The 22,258-nt window shown below is 43.0% G+C and overlaps 1 protein-coding gene across 1 annotated transcript in view; it reads right to left on the bottom strand.

Moving 5' to 3' along the window:
- The window catches only part of LAMB1 (laminin subunit beta 1), an 87,174-nt gene that overhangs the window by 25,450 nt on the left and 39,466 nt on the right, over positions 1-22,258 (bottom strand). The window contains exons 13-23 of the mRNA XM_004382591.2: positions 21,914-22,049; positions 20,029-20,187; positions 18,575-18,702; positions 18,265-18,388; positions 17,627-17,831; positions 16,854-16,997; positions 16,389-16,620; positions 13,205-13,368; positions 11,125-11,349; positions 9,940-10,154; positions 9,113-9,209 (exon numbers count right to left, since the gene is read on the bottom strand). Of these exons, the coding sequence (XP_004382648.1) occupies positions 9,113-9,209; positions 9,940-10,154; positions 11,125-11,349; positions 13,205-13,368; positions 16,389-16,620; positions 16,854-16,997; positions 17,627-17,831; positions 18,265-18,388; positions 18,575-18,702; positions 20,029-20,187; positions 21,914-22,049 (1,829 nt within the window). The remainder of the gene's footprint in view (positions 1-9,112; positions 9,210-9,939; positions 10,155-11,124; positions 11,350-13,204; positions 13,369-16,388; positions 16,621-16,853; positions 16,998-17,626; positions 17,832-18,264; positions 18,389-18,574; positions 18,703-20,028; positions 20,188-21,913; positions 22,050-22,258) is intronic.

Genomic DNA, 22,258 nt, shown 5'->3' with positions numbered 1-22,258 from the left:
ACATATGCCTGTTTTTTCCATTTCAAACTGTTATATAGGGCCCTGCCTGCCGGCAGCACATACTGTTAATGGGACAGCAGCTTCCCAATGAACGCCAGAGGTACAAAAAGTAAGTGGTAGCTATATACACCGCTGGTCCTGAAAGGGTTAAATCATCTCTAGATGACTTATAATACCTAATACAATGTAAATGCTATGTAAATAGTTGTTTCATCACAATTGAAGACTTGCTCTGGAAGGTAGCCTTTCTCTTCTGTGAGTTTCTTGAGCTTTTCTGGGAATGTTGATGCTGCCTCGGCATCATCCGATGTCGATTCTCCTGTGATCTTTAAGTTCTTGAGGCTGTTGCCCTTTACGTAGCTAGCCAGCCATCCCTTACTAGCCTTCAACTCCTTCCTCTCGCTCTCCTCACCCCCTAACGCTTGCCCTCTGAGGGATTGCTTTGACCACTTAAATGCCTGTTAGGAGCCATTTTTTCACAAAACAGAGTGCACACAACACAAGTGGTAAATGAACAAGAGGCAAACGATGCTCAAACAACGAGTACTGGAGACTGAGGATCTATGAAATGGTGGGAGGCTACAGCAGGGGATGCCTACACATCACTTCATTTGTGTGGATTCAGTATAGTGCTTGGTGGGCAACAAATTGAAGTTTCATTTTTTTGGAACTTTTTTTTTCTGAGTATTTTCTATCCGTGGTTGATTGAATCTGTGGATGCAGAACCCACAGATATGGAGGACCAACTTTATCTTATTTCCCTAACTAGACTGTGGATTCCAAGGGCAGGGACACGTCTTAAGCCAGTTTTCCATTCTCAGCACCTAGCACAGGGTTAACTTGTTAACTGGAGTTCTACAGTCTTTGCTGAATGAGGCCTCGAGCTCATTTTTAGCACAGGCATGCAGGGACTCTTGTTGTTGTTTGTCGATTTCACATACCCTTATAAAAGAACTGTGCAATGTCAATTGTGGTAAAGCATGACAGACTCATACTCTCTGATTATAAAAGATTCTTGGATCAACAGCTGCAGTTTGCCTCTGGAAGACTTTCTAAAGGAATGTCTTCCAGAACCAGTTTCCCTGATGGCCCTGATTGCTGCTCATACCTCCTTTCCCTTTAACCCAGAGATGTATTTGTAGTCTGTACCATTCAACTGACCTACCACATCCTGCCTTGCCATGTTAGTTTATCTTTTCATTGACTCTGTTTGCCAACTACACTCCAAGTTCTCCAGTGGCAAAACTGAATCCTGGCTTCCCCACACCCCAGCTATGTGACCGTGGGCTGTTAGAAAATGGAGTCACGGTTTCTGCATCTGTAAAAAGGGTCAATGATTACACAAATCTCATAGGATTACTATGAAGATAAAATAACTATGAAGTGCTTAGAAGAGTGTCTGGCCCATCATAAGCACTCAGTAAATACCAGTTTTCATTATTATTATTATCACTTTCTATGTCTATGCAAATGGTCTGGTGGTCTCTTGCCCAGAATGTTGCTTGCTCACATTTCCCTTAGGTAAAGCAAAAAAAGAAACAAAACCAAGTTGTCATGGCCTTATATTTATCTTTGTATATTTGCCAATAACATCATAATTATTCAAAAATTTAAAGTTTGGAATATTCTAGTCCTTACCTTCAGGATTTAAAAACATATAGCATTCCCTTGGTGCCCTAACTTTTCAAAAATCAACTTTTTATTTTAATTTTTTAAGACTGTTTCTTGCCAGGCACTATGGGCATGTTTCCTTTTTCCTGTGTTCTCTGGGGCATTCTCATGCTGAATCACGTGAGTTATGGATCATGTATTAAGTGTGTTCCACAGAATATCAGTTCCAGGAGATGCTCCTTGAAAATAGGGTTCCATGATCAGGTAAGTTTGGGAAATTCACCTGTGTTCTACACCCTTCTCTTAAAGATTCAAAACACACCTCAGCATATTAAAACTCAGGTGTTCTGCAGGAAAAAATTGTTTCACTTTGTTTTTACCCAGTTGTATCACAAACTCATTTGACCATGGGATTTTTTTGTTTTTTAGTGGAATCCCTTATGAAACCCCAGATAGGATGGGAAAGGCTTGGGAAAACCTATGTCAATTTCCAAGAACAAGACAATGAGAAGAATGTAAATAATGCTGGACTTAAAGGATTTATGTTGTTTAAATTTTTTAAATGGATTTCCATATCATTTGATAAAATTCAGTCATTTTCCAGAAAGCTAAAAGTTGCCTGGGTCATCTATGTCAGGGTCTCCCAAGCTTGGATATGCAGGGAATCACCTGGAGCATTCCTGAAAACACAGGCTGGCACCCTTACTCCTACTCCCAGATTCTGATTTAGTGGGGCCCGAGAATTAGCATGTCTAATAAGTTCCCAGGTGATGCCGATGTTGAGGGTCATGTTGAGGGTCGGCAGATCCCAGTTCGAAGAATACGGTGTCATTTTTCTAGCTGTTCCAGTTTTCCTTTTGTATGTTAATTTTCCCCCCTTTTCTTTCTACTCTTGAAAGGGTGGAGCCAGAGCACAGAGTCAAGGCTTTGGAAGTTCAGCAATGTAGGCTGATGCGCAAACCTAAGGACTTAGGTAAGCAGAGGAGAAAGCGATGCCATGTGAAGGAAACTAGTCAACTTTGTCTACTCCTGCCCCCCAGGCTCCCAGCCACTTGGTCAGGGGTGGGTGGCCCTACAGAAGGGGACCCAGTAAACCTGTGCCTACTTTATTCTATCTTCCTTAGGCTTGGAAAAACTGAGGCAGATGCTGTACATGCTTTTAGTTTCCTTAGAAAATAATTTCTTCCCCAGGCAATGCAAAGGTACCCTTTAGTTCGGTCATAAACAAGCTCTGACTAGATTCATGCTTGAGGCAAAAGATGTGTACATACGATGAATTTATTTTTAATTTCTATAATAAATAATTTTTTGTTTATTTCAGTGTTAAAGGCATGTCTTGCTCTCATTCTGTCACGGGCATCTTTGAGGGGAAAGTACTAGCCCGACACTGTAGCATTTAAAAGGCAAGCACTCGCATTAAAGCTTTCCTCCTTATCTGGCGCTGGGAGTTTAGGCCAGGCCAGCATTCCATAGGGCGGGCAGAGCTCCGGCTCTCTCCAGAAGACAACCACCATCTCGCTGCACTGACCAACATTCCTTCTTTCCAACTGAAAATAGTCAGATTTCACAGATGGATGGATTGTAGTTTCATCATTGAAAAAGCTGATCCTGAACTTTCTTTGGAAGGACACCAAATGACTCTTCTAAAATGCATCAGGTTTTTATTTCAAACTGAAGCTGGGAAACTGCTGAAGCTCCTGTGGCCATGTGCTTCCTTCCCTGCCTATTGGATTTCAACCACCGCTTCTCTAATGGGGTCACCTGGGAGGTAAGCACTAGAGGGCCACATTTACAAACTTGTGAAAAGACCTCCCTAACAGTATTTTCGGTGAAACTCCTACACCCATGTGGCTGAAGCAGAAGGCTTGATTTGCATCTAACGAGTTAAAATTTCAAAGACACTAAAATTATGAAGGAGATTCTCCAATCACCTCTCTCACCCATCAGGATCTAAACATCATAAACTAACTGTGCAGGCTGATGAGGTCCAATGGTTTTTCTCTTTTCTTAAAGAGAAGAAAGGAATCCAGGTGGACTGGCAGCACAGTGCTGCTTTAGGAAATGGGATTATTTGGCAGAGGATCAAAAACTTTCTCTTGGAAAGAAGAGTATAAGAGTGCACATAGCATTAAGTTGTTGCCTGTCTTTAAGATGAATAAATCATGAAGATGAAGAATCATATTTTTAAAATAAGACAGTAATCATTGCAACGAACCAAAGATTCTACTTCTATCTATAAGTACATTCTCTGAGGTCAGTAGGTTTCCTCTGTTTTTATTAAGTTTTCTCATTATTTAAATTACAATCCCTGAGAGTTAAGTAAATGAAGGCTATTGCACTCAATTTTACAGATACTGACGCCCAGAAGAAAACATTAGTAAGTCAGTGCCAGAATGGGAAACAGTAGCCTATAGGACAGAGTAGAACTGCCCCACAGGGTTCTTTATGGAAGCAGACTGCCATATCTTTCTCCCATGGAGTGGCTGGTGGGCTCAAACCACTGACCTTATGGTTAGCAGTCAAGTACTTTAACCACTGGGCCACCAGAGCTCCTTAAACAGTAGCCTAAGGTACCTATTTATCAGATACACATAGCTTTCCTATTTTCTTTATATCCTTCACTCTGTCCTCCAGATCTCTTCTGCTCATTGAATAAAGTCCATCCTCAATGGCCTGGCATTCAAGGCTTTTCACAATCTGGTCTCAACCGACTTTTGAAACCAAATCCCCCACGATTCTCTAGCTAAGTCTGTTTCCTGAGGGCACCTCCTATAGCCTTGCCTCTACATGTCCTACAGTCCCTTAGCCAGGACAGTAATTTCCTCTGTAAATACCAGCTGTCAAGAGGACCTGCCAGCCTCTCGCCTATGCCCCACATTTCCAATCTGCCCGGGTTTAAAGAGACCAGCCTTTTCTAAGAGCCTGAGGCCCCACATACAAACTTTGCCCTCTCTTTGCTATCTATGAATCAACAGAAAGATTCCTCATGCTGACCCTTTGACTCCTGAGGGACACAATGCAGAGCTGCACGCTGAGGTTTTCTCCAGTGTGTTCAGTGGTGAGTGGATGAGATTCTCTCTCCATCCCAGCACAGTGGTGGGCTTGTTCAAACTTGGCATGATCGGCCAAGAGCCCTAACCTGGGTGGACAATAAGAACATTCAACCATTTGTAAGTTTGAGACTCAGCTCATTTGTCTTTTATATAACTACATTTTTTTTCCATAAGGAGAATACTTAGCGATGACTTATGTCTTTCTGTAAGCACATTGTTAACTAGGTGGCACCAGAAAGTCTAAATTTGTGCCCTCCAACAAACCAATTCAACTGAAATAAAGAACTGAAATTAAAGAAATATTTGGCAATTAATTACTTAACTCGACAAGAGTTTACATTCTTTTCTCATTGTGTTGTGTGGTATGACGTCGAGTTGATTCCGATTCATAAACTACCTTATATGACAGAGCAGATTGCCAAGTCTTTTCTCCCCAGGAGCCGCTGGTGGGTTTGAACCGCCAACCTTTCAGTTAGCAGCTGAGCGCTTAACTATTGCATCTCCTGGGCTCCTTTCTTTTCTCATAGTTCCATCTAATTTGGGATGACACCTCTTCTTATCCCCACTGATCTCTAGACCCAGTCCCTTCAAGTTCTCATCCTCCCATTTCCATCTGTGACTACATTCCTGTACAAGAATGTACTCCTGAACTCCTGTTTCTGCATTCTTGCCCTTGCCCTCACCTGACAGTACAGGTCCTGCTCCTGGCCATCCTGTATGATGAACCCCCCCTTGTTAAGTCAATCTACACTCTCTCTGGGTGCTTTGTAGGTGAGCTTCCTAGAGGGTGTCAAATATTTGAACACTACAGGACATTGAGGACATTTAGTATCCTTGCTTCCTGGCCACCAAGGGCTTATAGCAACCTTCATTGTGATGATTCAAAATGATTCTCCCATCCCCCATTTCCAGATGCTCCCAGCCCAGCCCAGCCAGCACAGGCACAAAGGAGAGAAGGTGTAGAGCTTAACAGCCCAAAGATGCATCGACATTTCATAACTCTGAATTGCCAAAGTTAGCAATAGGTCAGCTACCCTTATCCTAGATTTTAACACTTTGGAGAAAGGAGCTTTCTGATCCCCATAAAAAAGCCTACAGATGGAGGTGGAGAGATGACAGAATTTAGTAGGAAAGCAAGGGAATAATGGAACCCCTAAGATCTAGAACTTGACAATAGCTCTGGGGGTATTTTTAGTTCTTTCTTAGGGAAGCTTATCATACTTCCAAAGGGTTTGAAGCCAACATTTTATTTGCTAGGAGGGGGCTGAATGATTATAAAGATGCAGAGTATAATATTACGGTCATGAATATGGAATGATCTGAAAGAAAGTTTAAAAAAAGCAGATCTTCAATGTATGCATTTTTAAAAACTGTGTATGTGTATGTACTGTGTATGTAAGTTAATGCACAGAAAAAAGACTGGAAAGATTCATATCAAACTGAGAACAGGAGAAGGAGTGTGTTGGGGTGGAAGAACTTAGTTTTATTCTAATATGTAAGCACTGCTTGATCTGAACCAGCCAGCCTGGCTCCAGAACCTATATTCTTTACTACAGGAGCTCTTCATGGGCCCACAGCCCTGTGCCCCTCGAGCCACTGGTGTCCAGAGAGTACCATGTGTAAACCATAAAGCCCAAGGATCTTTATAGTTCCTTCATTAACTAAAACCCTGTGATTAGCCTAAATAAAAAAATGATACACCAAAGGGAGGAGCAGAAAGGAAGAGGTATTACACAGGTCCTGTTTCTATGCAATCTCCCTATGCAAATCAGTGATTCTTTGAAGGATACTTCGTTTTTGTTTTGCATTGCTCCTTTGTTCTTCCTGACTGTCAGTTTCTTATGCAGTGGGCTGACCTTTCTACTGGATAACATGAACAAAGAAGCTGGTGAACACTGATGCCCTGGATCTCACTCTTTACAAAGTTTCTAAAACACGATCTCACTTTTGACCCAAACAAGTTGACAGTGTTCCTATAAGCCACAGATCCACTGACAAATTTAGAGCCGAAAGTTTAAAGAAAAGATAAAAGGGTAAGGGGTAAAGTTCTAAGTACTAAATGAACAGTTCTCTGATTGATCTGACTCCGGGTAGCAGGCTTTTCATGCTAACGAGCTAAGATGGAGCAAAAGGTCAGAAGGCCTTGGCAGCCAAAGCTACTTTGCCAATGACACATGCTGGTAAGAGTCAGGGAATAAGATGACTGAACCATTATCTGGAGAAAAATCAAGCCCTTGGGGCATTACAAGATTGACGAATTTAACAGAATAGTACTTAAAATTCTGGAGAAAACAGATCTCAAGAAGGGCTTTACTTTCAGGAGACATCTTGGAGCAACTGGTCCACTGGATGTTACATCCCTTTCCAATGGAAGTGGTCGCTGAGTATCAAGAGAGTCGACCCATTAAGAACCAACATCTGGACTGGAGGTTGATGAATGACAAAGAACTTGTTTATTGACAAAGCATACATCATCCCTCTCCATGAAACAAGCAGTAATATAATCTAAGATGCTAGTACAAAACCCCTCTGGTTGAGCCCCAATTTAAAAAAGAAATCGTATGCAATGTGTTCTGGTCTTGTCCATTGTTTGAAGTTTTCCTCAGCTAAAGAACAGATGGGTTTGGACACTGAAGGAACTTAGTATCTAGGCTTCTGATCTTTTTATAGGGAATACTGAATGACTTGCTAACTTGAAGAGCTCTATTATTTCTACAGCAATGTTTATCTCCTCCCCTCAAAAAAAAAGGTCATATTTTATTTAGAGTCCAATAACCCATTGCCATCTAGTCGATTCTGACACAGCGACCCTATAGGACAGAGTAGAACTTCTCCATAGGGTTTCCAAGGTTGTAAATCTTTACGGAAGCAGATTGCCACGTCTTTCTCCTGTGGAGTGGCTGGTGGATTTGAACTGCTGACCTTTTGGTTAGCAGCCAAACACTTAACCACTGTGCCACCAGGGCCCCTTAGAGTCCAGTAGTGACCTATAGTTTCAGATGTGTGTCATGGATTGAAATGTGTTCCCCAAAAATATGTGTAAACTTAACTAGGGCACAATTCCCAGTATTGTGTGATTGTCCACCACTCTGTCATCTGATGTGATTTTCCTATGTGTTGTAAATCCTATGTCTATGATGTTAATGAGGCAGGACTCAATCTACAAGATTAGGTTGTGTCTTAAGCCAATCTCTTTTGAGATATAAAAGAAAGAAGCAAGCAGAAAGACATTGGGACCACATGCCACCAAGAAACAAGAGCCCGGAGTATAGTGCGTCCCTTGAACCTGGGGTCCCTGTGCTGAGACGCTTCTAGATCAGGGGAAGATTGATGACAAGGACCTTCCTCCAGAGCAGACAGGGAGAGAAAGCCTTCCCCTGGAGCTGACACCCTGAATTCGGACTTCTAGCCTCCTAGACTGTGAGAGAATAAACTTCCTGTTTGTTGAAGCCATCCGCTTGTGGTATTTCTGTTATAGCAGCATGAGATAACTAAGACAATGTGCATCAAAGAAAATGTATAAAAGAGCAAATAAGAAACTACATAAAGTATAAAAGAGCAAATAAAAGACTACATAAAATATTTATCCCAAGTAGGAAAGAAAGAATAGAAAAAACAGTAGAAACAGCCTGAAAAGTTAATTTGGCAGGTCAAAAAAATTTACAACAGCATAAGGATTAAGCAATCTTTATGATTCACAAGATTTTAATGAGTTTTTCTTTTTAAATTAAGAAAATGTGAAGTTTTCCTTCACGCTCCTAATTTTATCATCAGCCTAAAGGAGAATCTGGGTTTTATTCACATTTCACGGCCTGGGAGGAGCTCCTACCACATATTCCCCTTGTTGTGCATGAAGACCCCAGGCCAACATCACCCCCCAATTCTCACTGGGGGGACGTTACACTAGAGCACGTACACCAAGTTCTGCTTGATGCACTGGAACCAAATGATCTTAGGGGAACAACCATTTAGCTCTGCAAGGAAGCTGGCCACAAAATTTCTTCCCATTCAGGGGGAAGAAATCAATCTGCAGAAATACATGGTTAATATGAGCCCATTTTGGTTAAACGCATTGAAAAAAAACAAAAACAACATTGTATGTGTATTTGTGTGTGTGGGGTGTGTGGGGTGTGTGGGGTGTGTGTGTGTGTCTGTGTGTCTGTGCAGAGACAAACAAGTGTTACCCCTGAGGAGCAGGGCTGGAGGGTTAAGCATATCCACTTTCTATTACTCTATTACTTACACTTTCATAACGCTAGATCTTTTTTCTTTTTTGTTTTACAATGAGCATGACTTTCTTTTGTAATTAAACATAGAGCTCTTATAGACAAATTAATTTGCACCTCACTTTAGAGTTTACAAAAAGCTCTTGCACACACTTGTTCCCTTGCACCATGACCGAACTCTGGGCGCTGAGAGCCCCACCACCCAGCACGCCGCGGCCTCACCTCGGCACTCCACGTTGGGGTCTCCCCAGAAGAGCTCCTGGCACTCGTTGCAGGTGCGGCCTCCAAACCCAGGCATGCACTGGCACTGCCCCGTGAACTGCGACCAGAGAACAGAGCTTGGTCAAGCGGGCTGCAGGGCAGGAGGCAGTCTTTCATTTTCTTTGCCAGCTACCAGTTAGAAGGGGGACTGAGCTGCTTGCCTTAACCTCCTGACTAGGAAAAAGGAATCTTACTCTGATCTTAGGTGCTGAGGACCCCATGTAGCATCCCCTCTCCTGACTACTCTTTTGCAGCTGGGACGGTCCACAGCACATCACACGCTACTCACAGGCTTCCTCACTCTCCCACAGAGATCACCGAGGCCACCTGCAACTCACCTAGCTGAGGGAGCACTGCACCTTAGTGCCTGTTAGGCACAACTGAACTTTTTACAGTGCTGCATTTGGTTATTTGGTTCCTTCCAAGTCACACAGCTAAGAAGAAAGTCTGACTCAGCGGCCAGGTGTTGAAGAGAAGCACCGTGCCCCTTGTCCTTTCTGACATGAGTCTGCATAGCAGCTAGGGCAGTAGACTGACATGCTGTGCAGGGTCAGCTAGGGCCTCTCTGCACAGTCAGGTAGTTCCAGCCAAGGGGGACGGTGAGGGCTGAAATCCAGCCCATGCTGTGCCAGCCAAGCTGTGTGTCCCAGTGCAGGGCTGCATCCACCAAGAGAGGGTGCCTTTTTCTAATGGGGGCAAAGCTACTAAATGGGCTAGCCGTCCCCTAGGCTCATAAGGGCATCTTTCCTTATGTCCTAACAGCCGCACCCCCAGCCACAGCCCCTCACCTCGTTACAGGATGGCCCGAAGGAATGAGCAGCATCACAGTTGCATAGATCACACCCAGTCCCGCTGGCCAGCTGCCAGGTATTGGGCGCACAGCGGTCACAGTTCTGCCCGATCACATTTGGGAGACACAAGCACTGACCAGTGGTTTTGTCACACTGGCAGTCCGAGCTGTTGCAGTGCTCCTGCACGGTGCCCAGGTAATTGCAGACACACTCTGAAAAAGAGTGATGGTGTCAGATTCACTTATATTCACATTCACCAATATACAGACAATGCAAAATTCATTTCAAAGAAACAGGGAAAGGAATGGAAGTGATTAAAACACACACACACATAAACCCACAACCCTAAAATTACGTTCCTCTGAAGTCCTTATGATATACCACACAAATGTGACGTCTCCCAGACAGATATGCACAGTGGCACACTTTGCCTAGTGGTATTTTCAAAATACACACACTTAACAAGCTACAGGCGAATCATTTTAAAAACTTCAGGATTTAACTGGAAATAATAAGAAAGATGCCAATGGGAATCAAGATAGCTAATATTTTCGAATTCTTGGCAGGGAAGAGCAGTAATGAATGTGTCAGACATAGCAGGTAGAAGCCCTTTAAGCTAGTAAGGCCTTGAGGAATCCAGTCCTGCTGGTCCCCAACATTCCAGGCATGTTTGTATAAACAAAGGCAGAGGCCTGGGGCTTTGCAGCAGCCCAGGAGGAAATGCCTGCTGATCTCTTGATAAGACAGAAATAAGGAGTTCTGAAAGAGAGGTTTCAAAGATGTTAATTCTTTCTTCTCCTTCAGTTGGAAGGCTCTACTCCATCAATGACATCAGAAAAGCTGTGGACCTACGTGGGTATTTAGAATCTATAAGTCTCATCCAATCAGAAAGTTCATGAGCAGAACATAAAATCAATAAACTCTGTTTGGATGGCATTTATCATGGTGACAGCTACATAGTTTTTCCTTTTGGTTGTCTCCCCCCAGGCACTGGGCCACATCTTGAGACTTCAATCCTGCCAGGAAATGATTTCAAGGAAAAAAAAAAAGAAATGTTAGTCTCATTTTTCTTTGGTTGAGGGTGAAATTTTCTCTCTGAACATGTGTTTTCCCAAACTAAATAAATACACGAAGGTTACAAGCCTCTGATGATGAACAGAAGGTGGGAAACATTCCTCTTACTTCTACATTCTTGCTGGAGGGCATCTCCATAGTAGCCGAATCGGCACAGCTGGCAATGCTCCCCTTCCGTGTGGTACAAGCATTTGAGGCACCTTCCAGTCTCCTTGTCACAGGCTTCTGGGTCCGTCGTGTCAATGTTGTGGTTACATTGGCAAGGCTGACATGTCCCGCCAACGTCCAGGAGGTTGCCAAAGAATCCCGAGGCGCAGTCATCACATCTGGAGCCTGTTGTTCAATAGAACCAAGGATGATACTTTTAGCTTGTTGACTAAAATGCTCACCAATCAGCTGACATTCCTGCCTAGAAACAGCCAGCCACCAGGGCAGTGATGTGCTTCTGCATTGTAGTATTGATGGAACTGGGGATAATCACTTCTTCTAGGGAAGGAAGAGGCTTCTAGCTGTAAAGGGAAAGAAGTATTCTGTAGTCGCTAGCACTGCTACAGACTGGTTGCATCAGAGGCCACAATGTCTCATGGACAGTTATAAGAGTTTTCTTTTAGCACATGGGACGTTAGCTAAATAATGATTTGACAATGTAAAGTTTAGCTTGATATTAAAATCCTAATCCAAGGATTAGACAAACTGAAAAACCACTGCTCCTTTATGAGCAAGCTGAAAAATGGAGTCCTTAATGATGACCAGGAGTCCCTGGGCGGTGTAACTGGTTAACGTGCTCTGCCGCTAACTAAAAGGTTGGAGGTTTGATTCCACCCAAAGGCACCTCAGAAGAAAGGCTGGTGATCTACTTCCGAAAAATCAGCCATTGAAAACCCTACAGAGCACAGTTCTACTGTGACACACATGGGGTTGCCATAAATTGGAATCAACTTAATGGCAACTAGTTTAATGATGTCCAATTCCCCTTTCTCAGAAATCCTGAAATCATGTGCAAATATTTACCAAGCTATAGATGATCAAAACTACTATCTGAAACAATGGCATCAAGGATGAAATAAAAGGGAGTTTATTTTCAAAACCAGCTAAAGTCATTGAGGTGTTGACAGATGTGAGTGTAATAAACAATCAAGAATATATCTACCTTTGATTATTAGCTATCTGGGGATTCCCTGGGTGATACTCTTTTCTTCCTTCTGCCCACCATTTGACCACTTCACTGCTTTGAGATACTTATGCTACAGGTTGGATGTTGTTGTTGTTGGGTGCCGTTGAGTTGATTTCGACTCACAGAGACCCTATGTAACAGAGTAGAACTGCCCCATAGGGCTTTCTAGGCTGCAATTTTTATGGAAGACCAAAGAAGAATTGACACCTTTGAATTATGGTGTTGGCAAAGAATACTGAATATACCAGAAGAACGAATAAATCTGTCTTGTAAGAAGTACAGCCAGAATACTCCTTAGAAGGGTGGCGAGACCTCGTCTCACATACTTTGGACATGTTGTCAGGAGGGACCAATCCCTGGAGAACGACATCATGCTTGGTAAAGTAGATGGTCAGTGAAAAAGAGGAAGAACCTGAATGAGATGGACACAGTGGCTGCAACAATGGGCTCAAACATAGCAATGATTTTGAGGATGGCGCAGGACCGGGCAATGTTTCATTCTGTTGTGCACAGGGTCGCTATGAGTCAGAACCGACTCGACACACCTAACAACAACAACGATCTTTATGGAAGCAGATTGCCAGGTCATTCATTCTCTGGCAGAGCTGGGGAAGTTTAAACTTCCAGTCTTTTGGTTAGCTGCTGAGCACTTAACCATTTGCGCCACCAGGGCTCTTTATGAGTTGGTTAAGGGAAAGGAAAAGTAAAACGTAAATTACTCTTTCTATGGTTTAACCATAGATCAAGTGTTTCATAGGGTTTTATTGATGGATTTAAATGAGTCTGCTATTCTTGCTCTGTATTATAACATTATCATAGAGACTCAAAAACTGACTCTACCTCATGTGCCAAATGGGAAAAGAGCAATTTTTATATTTCAGATTCCCTTAACTTTCAATTAAGGATTATAAAAATGAAACAACATTGGCTAACTCATCCACCTTTTTCTTCGTTAACAACTAATGACACATCTTTTCCTCCCTCTTTGCCACCAAAAGTGTGCATGTTATTTACCAATGTATCCGGGATTACAGACACACTCAAGCTGTAAAGTAACAGGATCTTGATAACAGCTACTGGCGAACTGGCGTCCGCTGTCGGGACCATCTGGGCAAGGGCAGGGGCGGCAGTGATCTCCTGACCCAACGATGGGGTCACCATAGTAACCGGCCAAGCACCTAGACCAATCACGGAAGAGAAAGAGCCATGAACCCCAGTTGCAAGAAACTTGAAAAAGTCCTAGAACTGTCATCTCCTTTCAGGAACATTCACTCCCCATTCCTTACGTTTCCACATGGAGGACTTTCCATTATAGCAGTGGTTCTTAATCTTTAGCTCCCATCAGAATCACCTGGAGGCCTTATTAAACATAGATTGCTGGGCTCCTCCTGGGGTTTCTAATTCAGTAGGTCTGGGGAGGGGCCCAAGAGTAGAGACCACACCTGCAGAACCATAGCATTGGCGTAACACCCTGGCCTGGCCCCTCATTCACTCCTCCCCAGCGAAGACACATCTCCCGCCCGCATTCTCCTGTCCTACCACCCATCTGTTCTGATCTGCTCCCTTCTCCCATTAAAGGCCCTGTCTTTGTAGGGGGGGCTGGAAGTTGTCTGACTCCAACTGGCCTGGGTGGGGTGATGTATTCACAAGTCTAGGGTGGCCACAGATCTAAAGCCCTGACTGCAATCGAGCTTTAACGAGTAACAGAGCCGACAGGGATGATCTCCAGCTGTGTGACTCCTGTATCCATCCCTCAGGTGGTGCCAAACTTGGGCAGGGAAGAGGGATGCCAGTTATCAACCCTCAAAACCAACAGGTCCAGTCTCTTCATTTACAGATAAGGAACCCATGGAGGCTAAGTGATCAACAAGATTTGTTAATAAGAAGTCAAGACTTGAATTCAGCCTCCTTTTAGCAAGGGATTCTTTTACTACTTCATGTTGCTTCTCAAGATGAACAGTAATTAGCTTACTTTTTTATTTTCTATAATATAAGCATTTGAAGGAACTTTGGAGATCATCTAATCCAACCTAGTTATTTTATGGCAGAAAAATGGATACTTGGGGAAGTTATAAAGCAAGTGAGAAGCAGAACTGAGCCTGGAACTTGGGTCTAAGGATTTCCCATTCAGTTTGTTTTTCATGTTCTTTTGAGGCAGAGGTAATATTCCACTTTTAAAAAGATGAAGGAAGGAAGAAGAAATAGAAGGGGAAATTTGTTTAGAGGAAATTAACTTTCTATTTAATTAGACACAGTTCTAAGATACAAGGACATGTTCCCTAATTATATGCTTGGGTATAGCGATGAAGCAATTTTGTACAACAGTTTCCAAGAAAGTTTTCTATGGGACTTTTCTAGGTGTAATAAGTCCAAATACATTATGACAGAAATTTGTGTTCATTTCCTGTCTCCTGCACACTTTCCCCCTGGGGAATAATTTGAGCCTAGGCTTCTTTTTTCAAGTTCACAGGATGAAACTCTGATCATCTTGGAATGAGAAAAAGAATGATGAGAAACGGACTTCAACTAGATAGCTGAATTCTAAATACTTAATAAAACATTAACTTAGGGCTAAAAATCTTTCCTCCTCCCACGCCCTTTCTTATTCCTCTTCAAGAAGCCAAAACCCTTTATGAATAAAATCCAAAATAGCAGTCACAGATATAAACCAAGCCATTCTTACAGGATGTTCTTTCAAATACATTTCACAGTGTGACTGATTTCGAATCAGTATTATGGACCACCACCTTTGTTGCTTATCTATGTTCACCCACCCAATCTATTCTCCTTTTTTAAATCTGATTTTCTCATCTCATTTTCTTGTCTCTCTCTCACTCAGTCTCCATCTCCCACTGAAAGAACAATAATAAAAAATTTACAGAAAAAAACAAACAAAAGATGGTACCAATATATTAATCTCCTAAAATCTTTTATAGTTGCTTCTGTGTTATCTTTTTACAACACAACTTTGAGGTTGGTAGGAATAACTTTTAACAAAAGCAGTCATCAGTGGAACCTCCAAATTCTTGGATACTACTCTAGCACAGAGCCAGAGCCACGTGTTGGCTCCTGTACCTATCTTCATGCCATAAGTTAACCACCCATTCCGTTTTCACCAGTGATTTCTCTCATCTGATGAACGCCTTCTGTACTGATTGAAGCACTTGCTGAAATGCTTCACAAGTGGCTTTTTAAAACAAACATTTTATATACAACGGATTGTGTGTTAGAGGAGATGAAAATTTATTGACATGGAAAGGAAAGGTAGAGATTATTACCCTCCAAAAAACAGGGTCTAAGAGTATGTCATGAGTTGGAATTGACGTGACAGCAATGGGTTTGGGTTTTTTTTTTTCTTTTTGTTTTTTAATAGTATGTCTGTATTTCTTAATTAGTAATGAATAATGTAAGTGAGCGTGTAATTTTTTTATATGGACGATTTCTTATCTACTGAGCTAAACTGTCATGTTACTGGAGGTACAGTCTGTATTCTTACCATGTCTAGTGCAGCACTTTGCAACCGTAATTATTCAATTAACATTTGCTAAGTGGAGAACAGATCTACTTTTGTACGTTCTATATAGTCGCCTGGAAACTGTAGTTGCATAAAATGTTTTAAAATACAAAGCTATTTAAAATGACTAATCCCATTTGGATTTGGTTTCTACTTTGAAACCCAAATTAGGCATTCCCATTTCACAACCCTCATCCTAGGCCAGAAATCTGCTGAGATAGAGATATGATTTCTATACAGATCTATGGTGAGCCTGGAGTGTACCTCCAAAAGGGCAGACAGTCGTGCCAGTTTTGCTCTCTTCCTTATCACTGGCACCAGAACAGTGTCTGGCACATACTCACAAAACCCATTGTCATTGAGTTGACTCATAGTGACCCTATAGGACAGAGTAGAACTGGAAACCATAAGGTTTCCAAGGAGGGGCTGGTGGGTTCAAACTGCTGACCTTTCGGTTAGCAGCCGAGCTCTTAGCCACTGTACCACCAGGGCTCCACCTGGCACACAGAAGTGCTAAGTAAATACATACTGGGTACATGAATGAATTCCTAGAAAATACTGAGGTGGGCAGAAATGAGTGAAACGTGGAGCCTGGTAGAGATAAAGTCTGTGGTTTGTCTAAGATGTTCGCACAGCCAAGGACTATCTTCCCCTCTCCACTTTCAAGAGGCAGCGTCCACGTACCTTTCACAGTTATGACCTGTGGTGTAGTCTTGGCAGCTCAAGCACTCCCCCGTCACTGAGTCGCAGTCATCAGCATGGCCATTGCACTGGCAGGGCTGGCAACTCGGAAAGCCCCAGTACCCAGGTAAGCAGCGGTCACACTGCCGAGCGTACACCCCCTGGAAACAGTGGCACTGGCCAGTGATGGGATCGCAGAAGGCATTGACAGATCCTTGCAGATGGCACTCACAAGCTGAAGAAATAGGCAACCAAGGAACCACTCAGTGAATGGAAAACACCCCTGTTTATAAGCACCCTTGTCCCACCAAGTGCTTGAGTGGGAAACTGGACTCAGTTCAGAATACTCATGGGCTCCCATGACTGACTTCAGGAGTGAAGCACACTGCCTTTTGGAGATATGGAACCCACACCAGTATTGCTCCATGAATCTGCATGAACACGTTACAATTCTCCCGATTAACCTACGTTTGCATCCACTGGGGCCAAAGCCAAAGGTGCCAGGAGCACATCTGTCGCAGGTTCTTCCAACCACGTTGGGCCGGCACTGGCACTGGCCTCCGCTGGGGTTGCAGACGGCACTTAACGAACCCTGAGGGTCGCATTCACAAGCTGCAGGGCAAAGAGAGGCCAGAACCTAAGACACTGAGCAGCTGACCCCTCCCCACACCAAGAGAAGTGAGCGCAGCACATCACAGCTGCCTCCAACTGGTCCCCTCCCTTTTCCTGGGCTCTCCCTGACTCTCCCCTCTACCGGTCTGGCTTATTCAGAATTCTGATTTAAAACAATGCCTGTGATGAGTGGGAGGGAAGAAACAGGAGGCAGGGTTGGCAGATAAAAAGCAGTTTTTCTAGGCGACAGGTCATTAAGGTTTTCTCCCCATGCCTTCAAAGTGCAAATATCACAGGACATTAGACAAAAGCCCAGGGGTTGGTCTGACCTTTCTAAGAGAAAAAACATACGTTTCAGTTGTTGGATGCTTTTCTAATTCCACCCCAACTCCCCATTCTGGATGGAAACCCTATATTCTCATGGACTTTTTTCCCTTGTCATCTGTTACTTGTATATTTCTTGACAATCAACAATACTTTACCATTAGAGTATTATTTAAAAAACATAATGACATACTGTGATAAGGCATGCATTCCAACGTACCTCGAGGTACCAATTATTCTCTTGGCTGTCAAGAAAGAAGAAGTGGATGCAGCAGCAGCAGCTGCAGCTCTTAAGCACTACCTACCCAGGCCTGTTTGGTGTAACAGGGCAGAAATGCTAAAGATGATGTTTCTGCAAACATCTGTCATCGGGGTTTTCACAACGCTTCTGCTGTTTTCCAGACAGCGGTATCTCTGAAAGGTTTCCCAGGCACTGTTTGTGATCAACCCATCTCCTGAACCTCCAACAGTGAAGATGTCCAGTGACTTACAGTACGGCATGAGAACAAGCTATGATGAAACAAGGACAGCAAAATGTTCTTATGGTATTGTCCCGTACCATCAGTTAAAGCAAGTAAATGCATAAAAACCCCAAATGCTTCTTTGATACTTGAAAAGAGAAAACTAGACTCATTAGGTAACCAAGTGAAAACCTTGCCATTCTTAAATACCCTTGCCAGGAAAAGTTTAGAAATACTTTACATAGCTTGATGGTTTTTGAAATGGAACTTTTTAAAGTCACTTCCTATTTCCAGGAGGAATCAGCTTGAATAAATCCTTTCCACAGGGTGGACGCTATTAAAACAAATCAGCAAAAGAGCCTCTAAGGAAGAATGATTCCATTTAACCTCTGAATGTTAACCCTTAATAAAATGCTCTGGGGATGCAGGTGAACACTCTTAACCAGCCTTTCCTACAGTGTCAGAAAAAGTCTTCCACTTACTGAATCGATAAGCGTGTAGGGGTTCTCCACGTCACTGTCGGAGGAGGTGTACTGGGGCAGCTCTAACCTCACTGTGTAATTCACCCCCTTCTCAAAGCATACGGGGCGTGGAAGGACAACATACCTGTTCCAAAACAAACAGAAAAGCAACAACCACAAAAAGTCAACCTTTAAGCATCAAAAACAAAACAAAAAAGCTCTACATAGATAATCCCAAAGGGAGAAAGTTGACGTCTTGCAAGGCCAAGACATTAGGAAAAATTAATTTTCACAGGAGTTCTGTTGAGTTGCAAACCACTGCCACACTGACCTCGAGCCCGGTGATAAAGACACCACCTGGTTGTCGTCATCAGGTACAGTATTACCACATCGGCTGCTGGCTGGGATCCTTCCAGGTCTCTGCACTCTGATGACAGCTTTTTCCCAGGGGTCGGGTAACTAGAATAAAAAGCAATCAAAAAGACCATCTGCATTAGCCTACTGCTGCCGTCTGTTTGTACGGACTTCTCTGAACCAGCCATTTGCCAAGTTTAAATGGGAAACACTTGGGGTGCTTTTCCCTCCCTTCTTGACCATTTCCTCTGCAGCTGCCCCAGCTCCAGTCCTGATCCTTCTCACCTGGACCCTGAAACGGCCTCCCACCTGCTCTCCTTGCCTCTCCCCAAGGTCCTTTTCAGTCCTTCTTAAAGCACAGCTCAGATAACAACCACTGCCTGCCCCAAATCCTTCAACCGTTTTGCGGACAGTGGTATTCTTGGAAGGCTTCCCAGGTACTGTTAACACAGAGCCCACACTCCTCTCCTGAGCTTCACGTTTCTCCTAACAGGATCTCCAACCATTGGCCTTACCTAGCTACGTGGAAAAACTCTCAGAACACTCTCCTCTGCTCATGCTCTTCCCTACTTCTAGATTCCCTTCCTTTTTTTGTGTGTCATTTTATCAAAATTCTGTTTACACTGTAAGGCCTAGACGGGCTAATTATCCAATAGGCAAGGTAAGCACGGTGCTTACCTTGCTTACCACATCATCTGTAGTGAACAATCTCACATCTCTTCACCATATCAAAGATTCTGCTTCTAGGTATGGCTGGCATCTGTCTCTATCCCAACCCCAGAGAACTTTCTTACAGAATCAAATCCTTTTTCAAATTTACAATCCCTGACAGGGACAGATGGCCCAGTAAGCAAGATAAGCACAGGCTTACTTATGCCTACTTACAAATCTGTAGTGAACAATTTCATATGGGTTTTACTATGAGATCTTGTGAAACTGGTCACTACAAATTAGCAAATAAGCGTAAGTAAGCCCGTGCTTACCTTGCTTACTGGGTAATCTGCCCCTGAGCCTAGATCTCATTCTGTACAAAATCTTTTGGCACCCCCAGGCCCAGCCCAGCCGGTCTGAACCTCTCCATCTTCTATCATTGTTTGTATCTCTGCTGTTGCGTTTTTCTGCACCTTCTGCCTTTACTACAGTTAGGGGTATGTGTCCATCACTGCACTGAGCCGTCTGTGAGGAGAAGGAGCAGACCTTACACATTCTTGCTACCACCTCAGTTCTCAGCACAGATAAGTGCCTAGCAAGAGTTGCTAAATGTTTGTTGAACTAAATGAAAGAAAAACATACATTTTACATGAAGGTCAGAAAGTCAGAGGCTGATCTATTCAGATGCTACCTCCAAATTTTACAAAAATATATAATATCCATTAGAAGTAAAATTTTTTCTACCAGTGACCCGCCAACCCCATTGAGGGGTTTCTTTACCTGTGGTTCATAGCGAATTAGGATGTCGTACTCCATGGAATATGGTATGTTGTCAATGAAAAACTCCAGATAAGCACCTTCGGGCACTTGGACGAAGCCTGCTCCAGTCCAGGAAGGAGAACGATCCGGGATATACTGCCGCTCCATTATGCTGACCCCCTGAGGACAAGGGGAACAGTAGCTGAAATGGAAGTCAATTAACTCTAATAGTCCAAGAAATCTGAAGTAACCCAAATGTTGAAAACTGTGGATATATCTATTTTTTATAGTCACACTTTCTTTCCTAGTAGACTGTGAAAAAGGTTTTGATATGTAAACAGGAAATTGATTTCTTTTTAGTTTTGTGGTTGGGGTAGTCTTGGGACATTGGAGATGGGACTCAAAGGCCTGGAATGTACCTTATATTCTATAACCAGGGAAATAGGCATAAAGGAAAGAGAACAGCCCAAGTGCTGTTATAAGCAAGTCTAGGGGTATTGGGGTATTTCTCAAATTTTCTACAAGGCTAGTCCAGAATCTAGTGGGTTTATGACTGTCTCTTTCATTGGCATTAGTTTCAAGTTCCAAGCACAGGTGAAGAAACTTGAAATAATGAATGTTCACTACTGATGAGCTGATTGCTACTGAGACTAAGAATGAATTAACTTGAGCTGCTTAACTCAAGCACGCATTTGATATATAATTATACAATATCTGTCTATAGTAGTCATCTCCAAAGATGACCACCATCGACAGCTTCACTCTCTGTAGGCATGTGCATGTTGCTTTACCCATCAAGAGGTGGAACCTCTGCTACCCTCCCCTTGAATCTGGGCTGGCTCTGTGACTTGTGACCAACAGAATGGGAGAAATTGACATTCTTGGACTTCTGAGCCCAGGTTTTAAGAGACCTAGCAGTGTCTACTTCTTCCCTCTTGGAAGCTAGATGCCATGTGAGAAGTCTCACTATCTTGACTCCACCATGCTGTGAGGAAGCTCAAGAGACTTAGTGGGAGAGGCCATGTGGAGAAAGCTGTTTCAGTCACTCCAGCTGAAGTGCCAGACATACATTTTAAGCCACTAAATTTAGGATGGTGTGTTATGCAAACCAAAAAATAAATAAATAAATAAATCCAGTGCTGTCGAGTCGATTCTGATTTATAGTGACCCTACAGGACTGAGTAGAACTGCCCCAAAGGGTTTCCAAGGCTGTAATCTTTACGGAAACAGCCTGCCACATCTTTCTCCCGAAGAGCAGCTGATAGGTTCAAATTGCCGACCTTTTGGTTAGCAGTCAAGCACTTAATCACTGCGCCACCAGGGCTCCTGTGTGTTATTCAGCAACAGATAAATGAAACAACACCCTTGTCTGAGTATCTACGATGCAACATCAACAACTTTGGAGCAGTTATAGGTAGAAGGAAGAATAGAAAAAAAAAAAGTTTCCTTATAGAAATAAATATCTTAAACAGACACAGCAAAGCCTTATAAGTGAACGGGCCAGGCTATTTGTGAGCTGTAGGTTTACTTAGCTTTCAGTATGACTGTTCTCCAGAAGGCGTGATCCTGATCACTGACAAAAGCTACAAGAATGTTTCTCAAATGGCCTCTTTACAAAGTGTGAATACACCATTAAAAATCCCAAAACCAAACCCACTGCTGTTGAGTTGATTCCGACTCATAGTGGCCCTATAGGACAGAGAAGAACTGCCCCATAGGGTTTCCAAGGTTGTAATCTTTATGGAAGCATACTATCACATCTTTTTTCCATGAAGCAGAGTGGCTGATGAGTTTGAGCCATCGACATTTTGGTTAGCAGCCGAGTGCTTAACCACTGCCCCACCAGGGCTCCATTACTGCCCACAAAAAGCTGCTCTACCAATCTGCCAAACACTTCTCTACTTACAGGCCCAAACTTTGCTTCTTCTGCTTCATAGATGTAGTTATCCAAGGTAGTAAAGTAATAACCAGATTCCACATCATTGCACTGACGTCCGATCATGTGGGGTCGACAGGAGCATTGGCCAGACTCTGCAGAGCAGCTGAGAGAGAAGAGAGCCAGGTCAGCTGTGTTCACCACACACAGAAAATAATCCATTGCAAGCAGGTCTACACTTGCCATAAACATTAAATGGGGAGAAATATTCATGTAGAATTCTCTAATTTTCTTCAGAAAATAAATATGTGGAAAAAATACTGACCATGAATCCCAAACCCCAAAGCATGACACTGAAAGCTCTCCATAACTTGG

The sequence above is a fragment of the Trichechus manatus genome, unplaced genomic scaffold, assembly GCF_000243295.1.
Source record: "Trichechus manatus latirostris isolate Lorelei unplaced genomic scaffold, TriManLat1.0 scaffold00096, whole genome shotgun sequence".
Classification (NCBI taxonomy): domain Eukaryota; kingdom Metazoa; phylum Chordata; class Mammalia; order Sirenia; family Trichechidae; genus Trichechus; species Trichechus manatus.
This window is presented reverse-complemented; position numbering and strand designations above follow the sequence as displayed.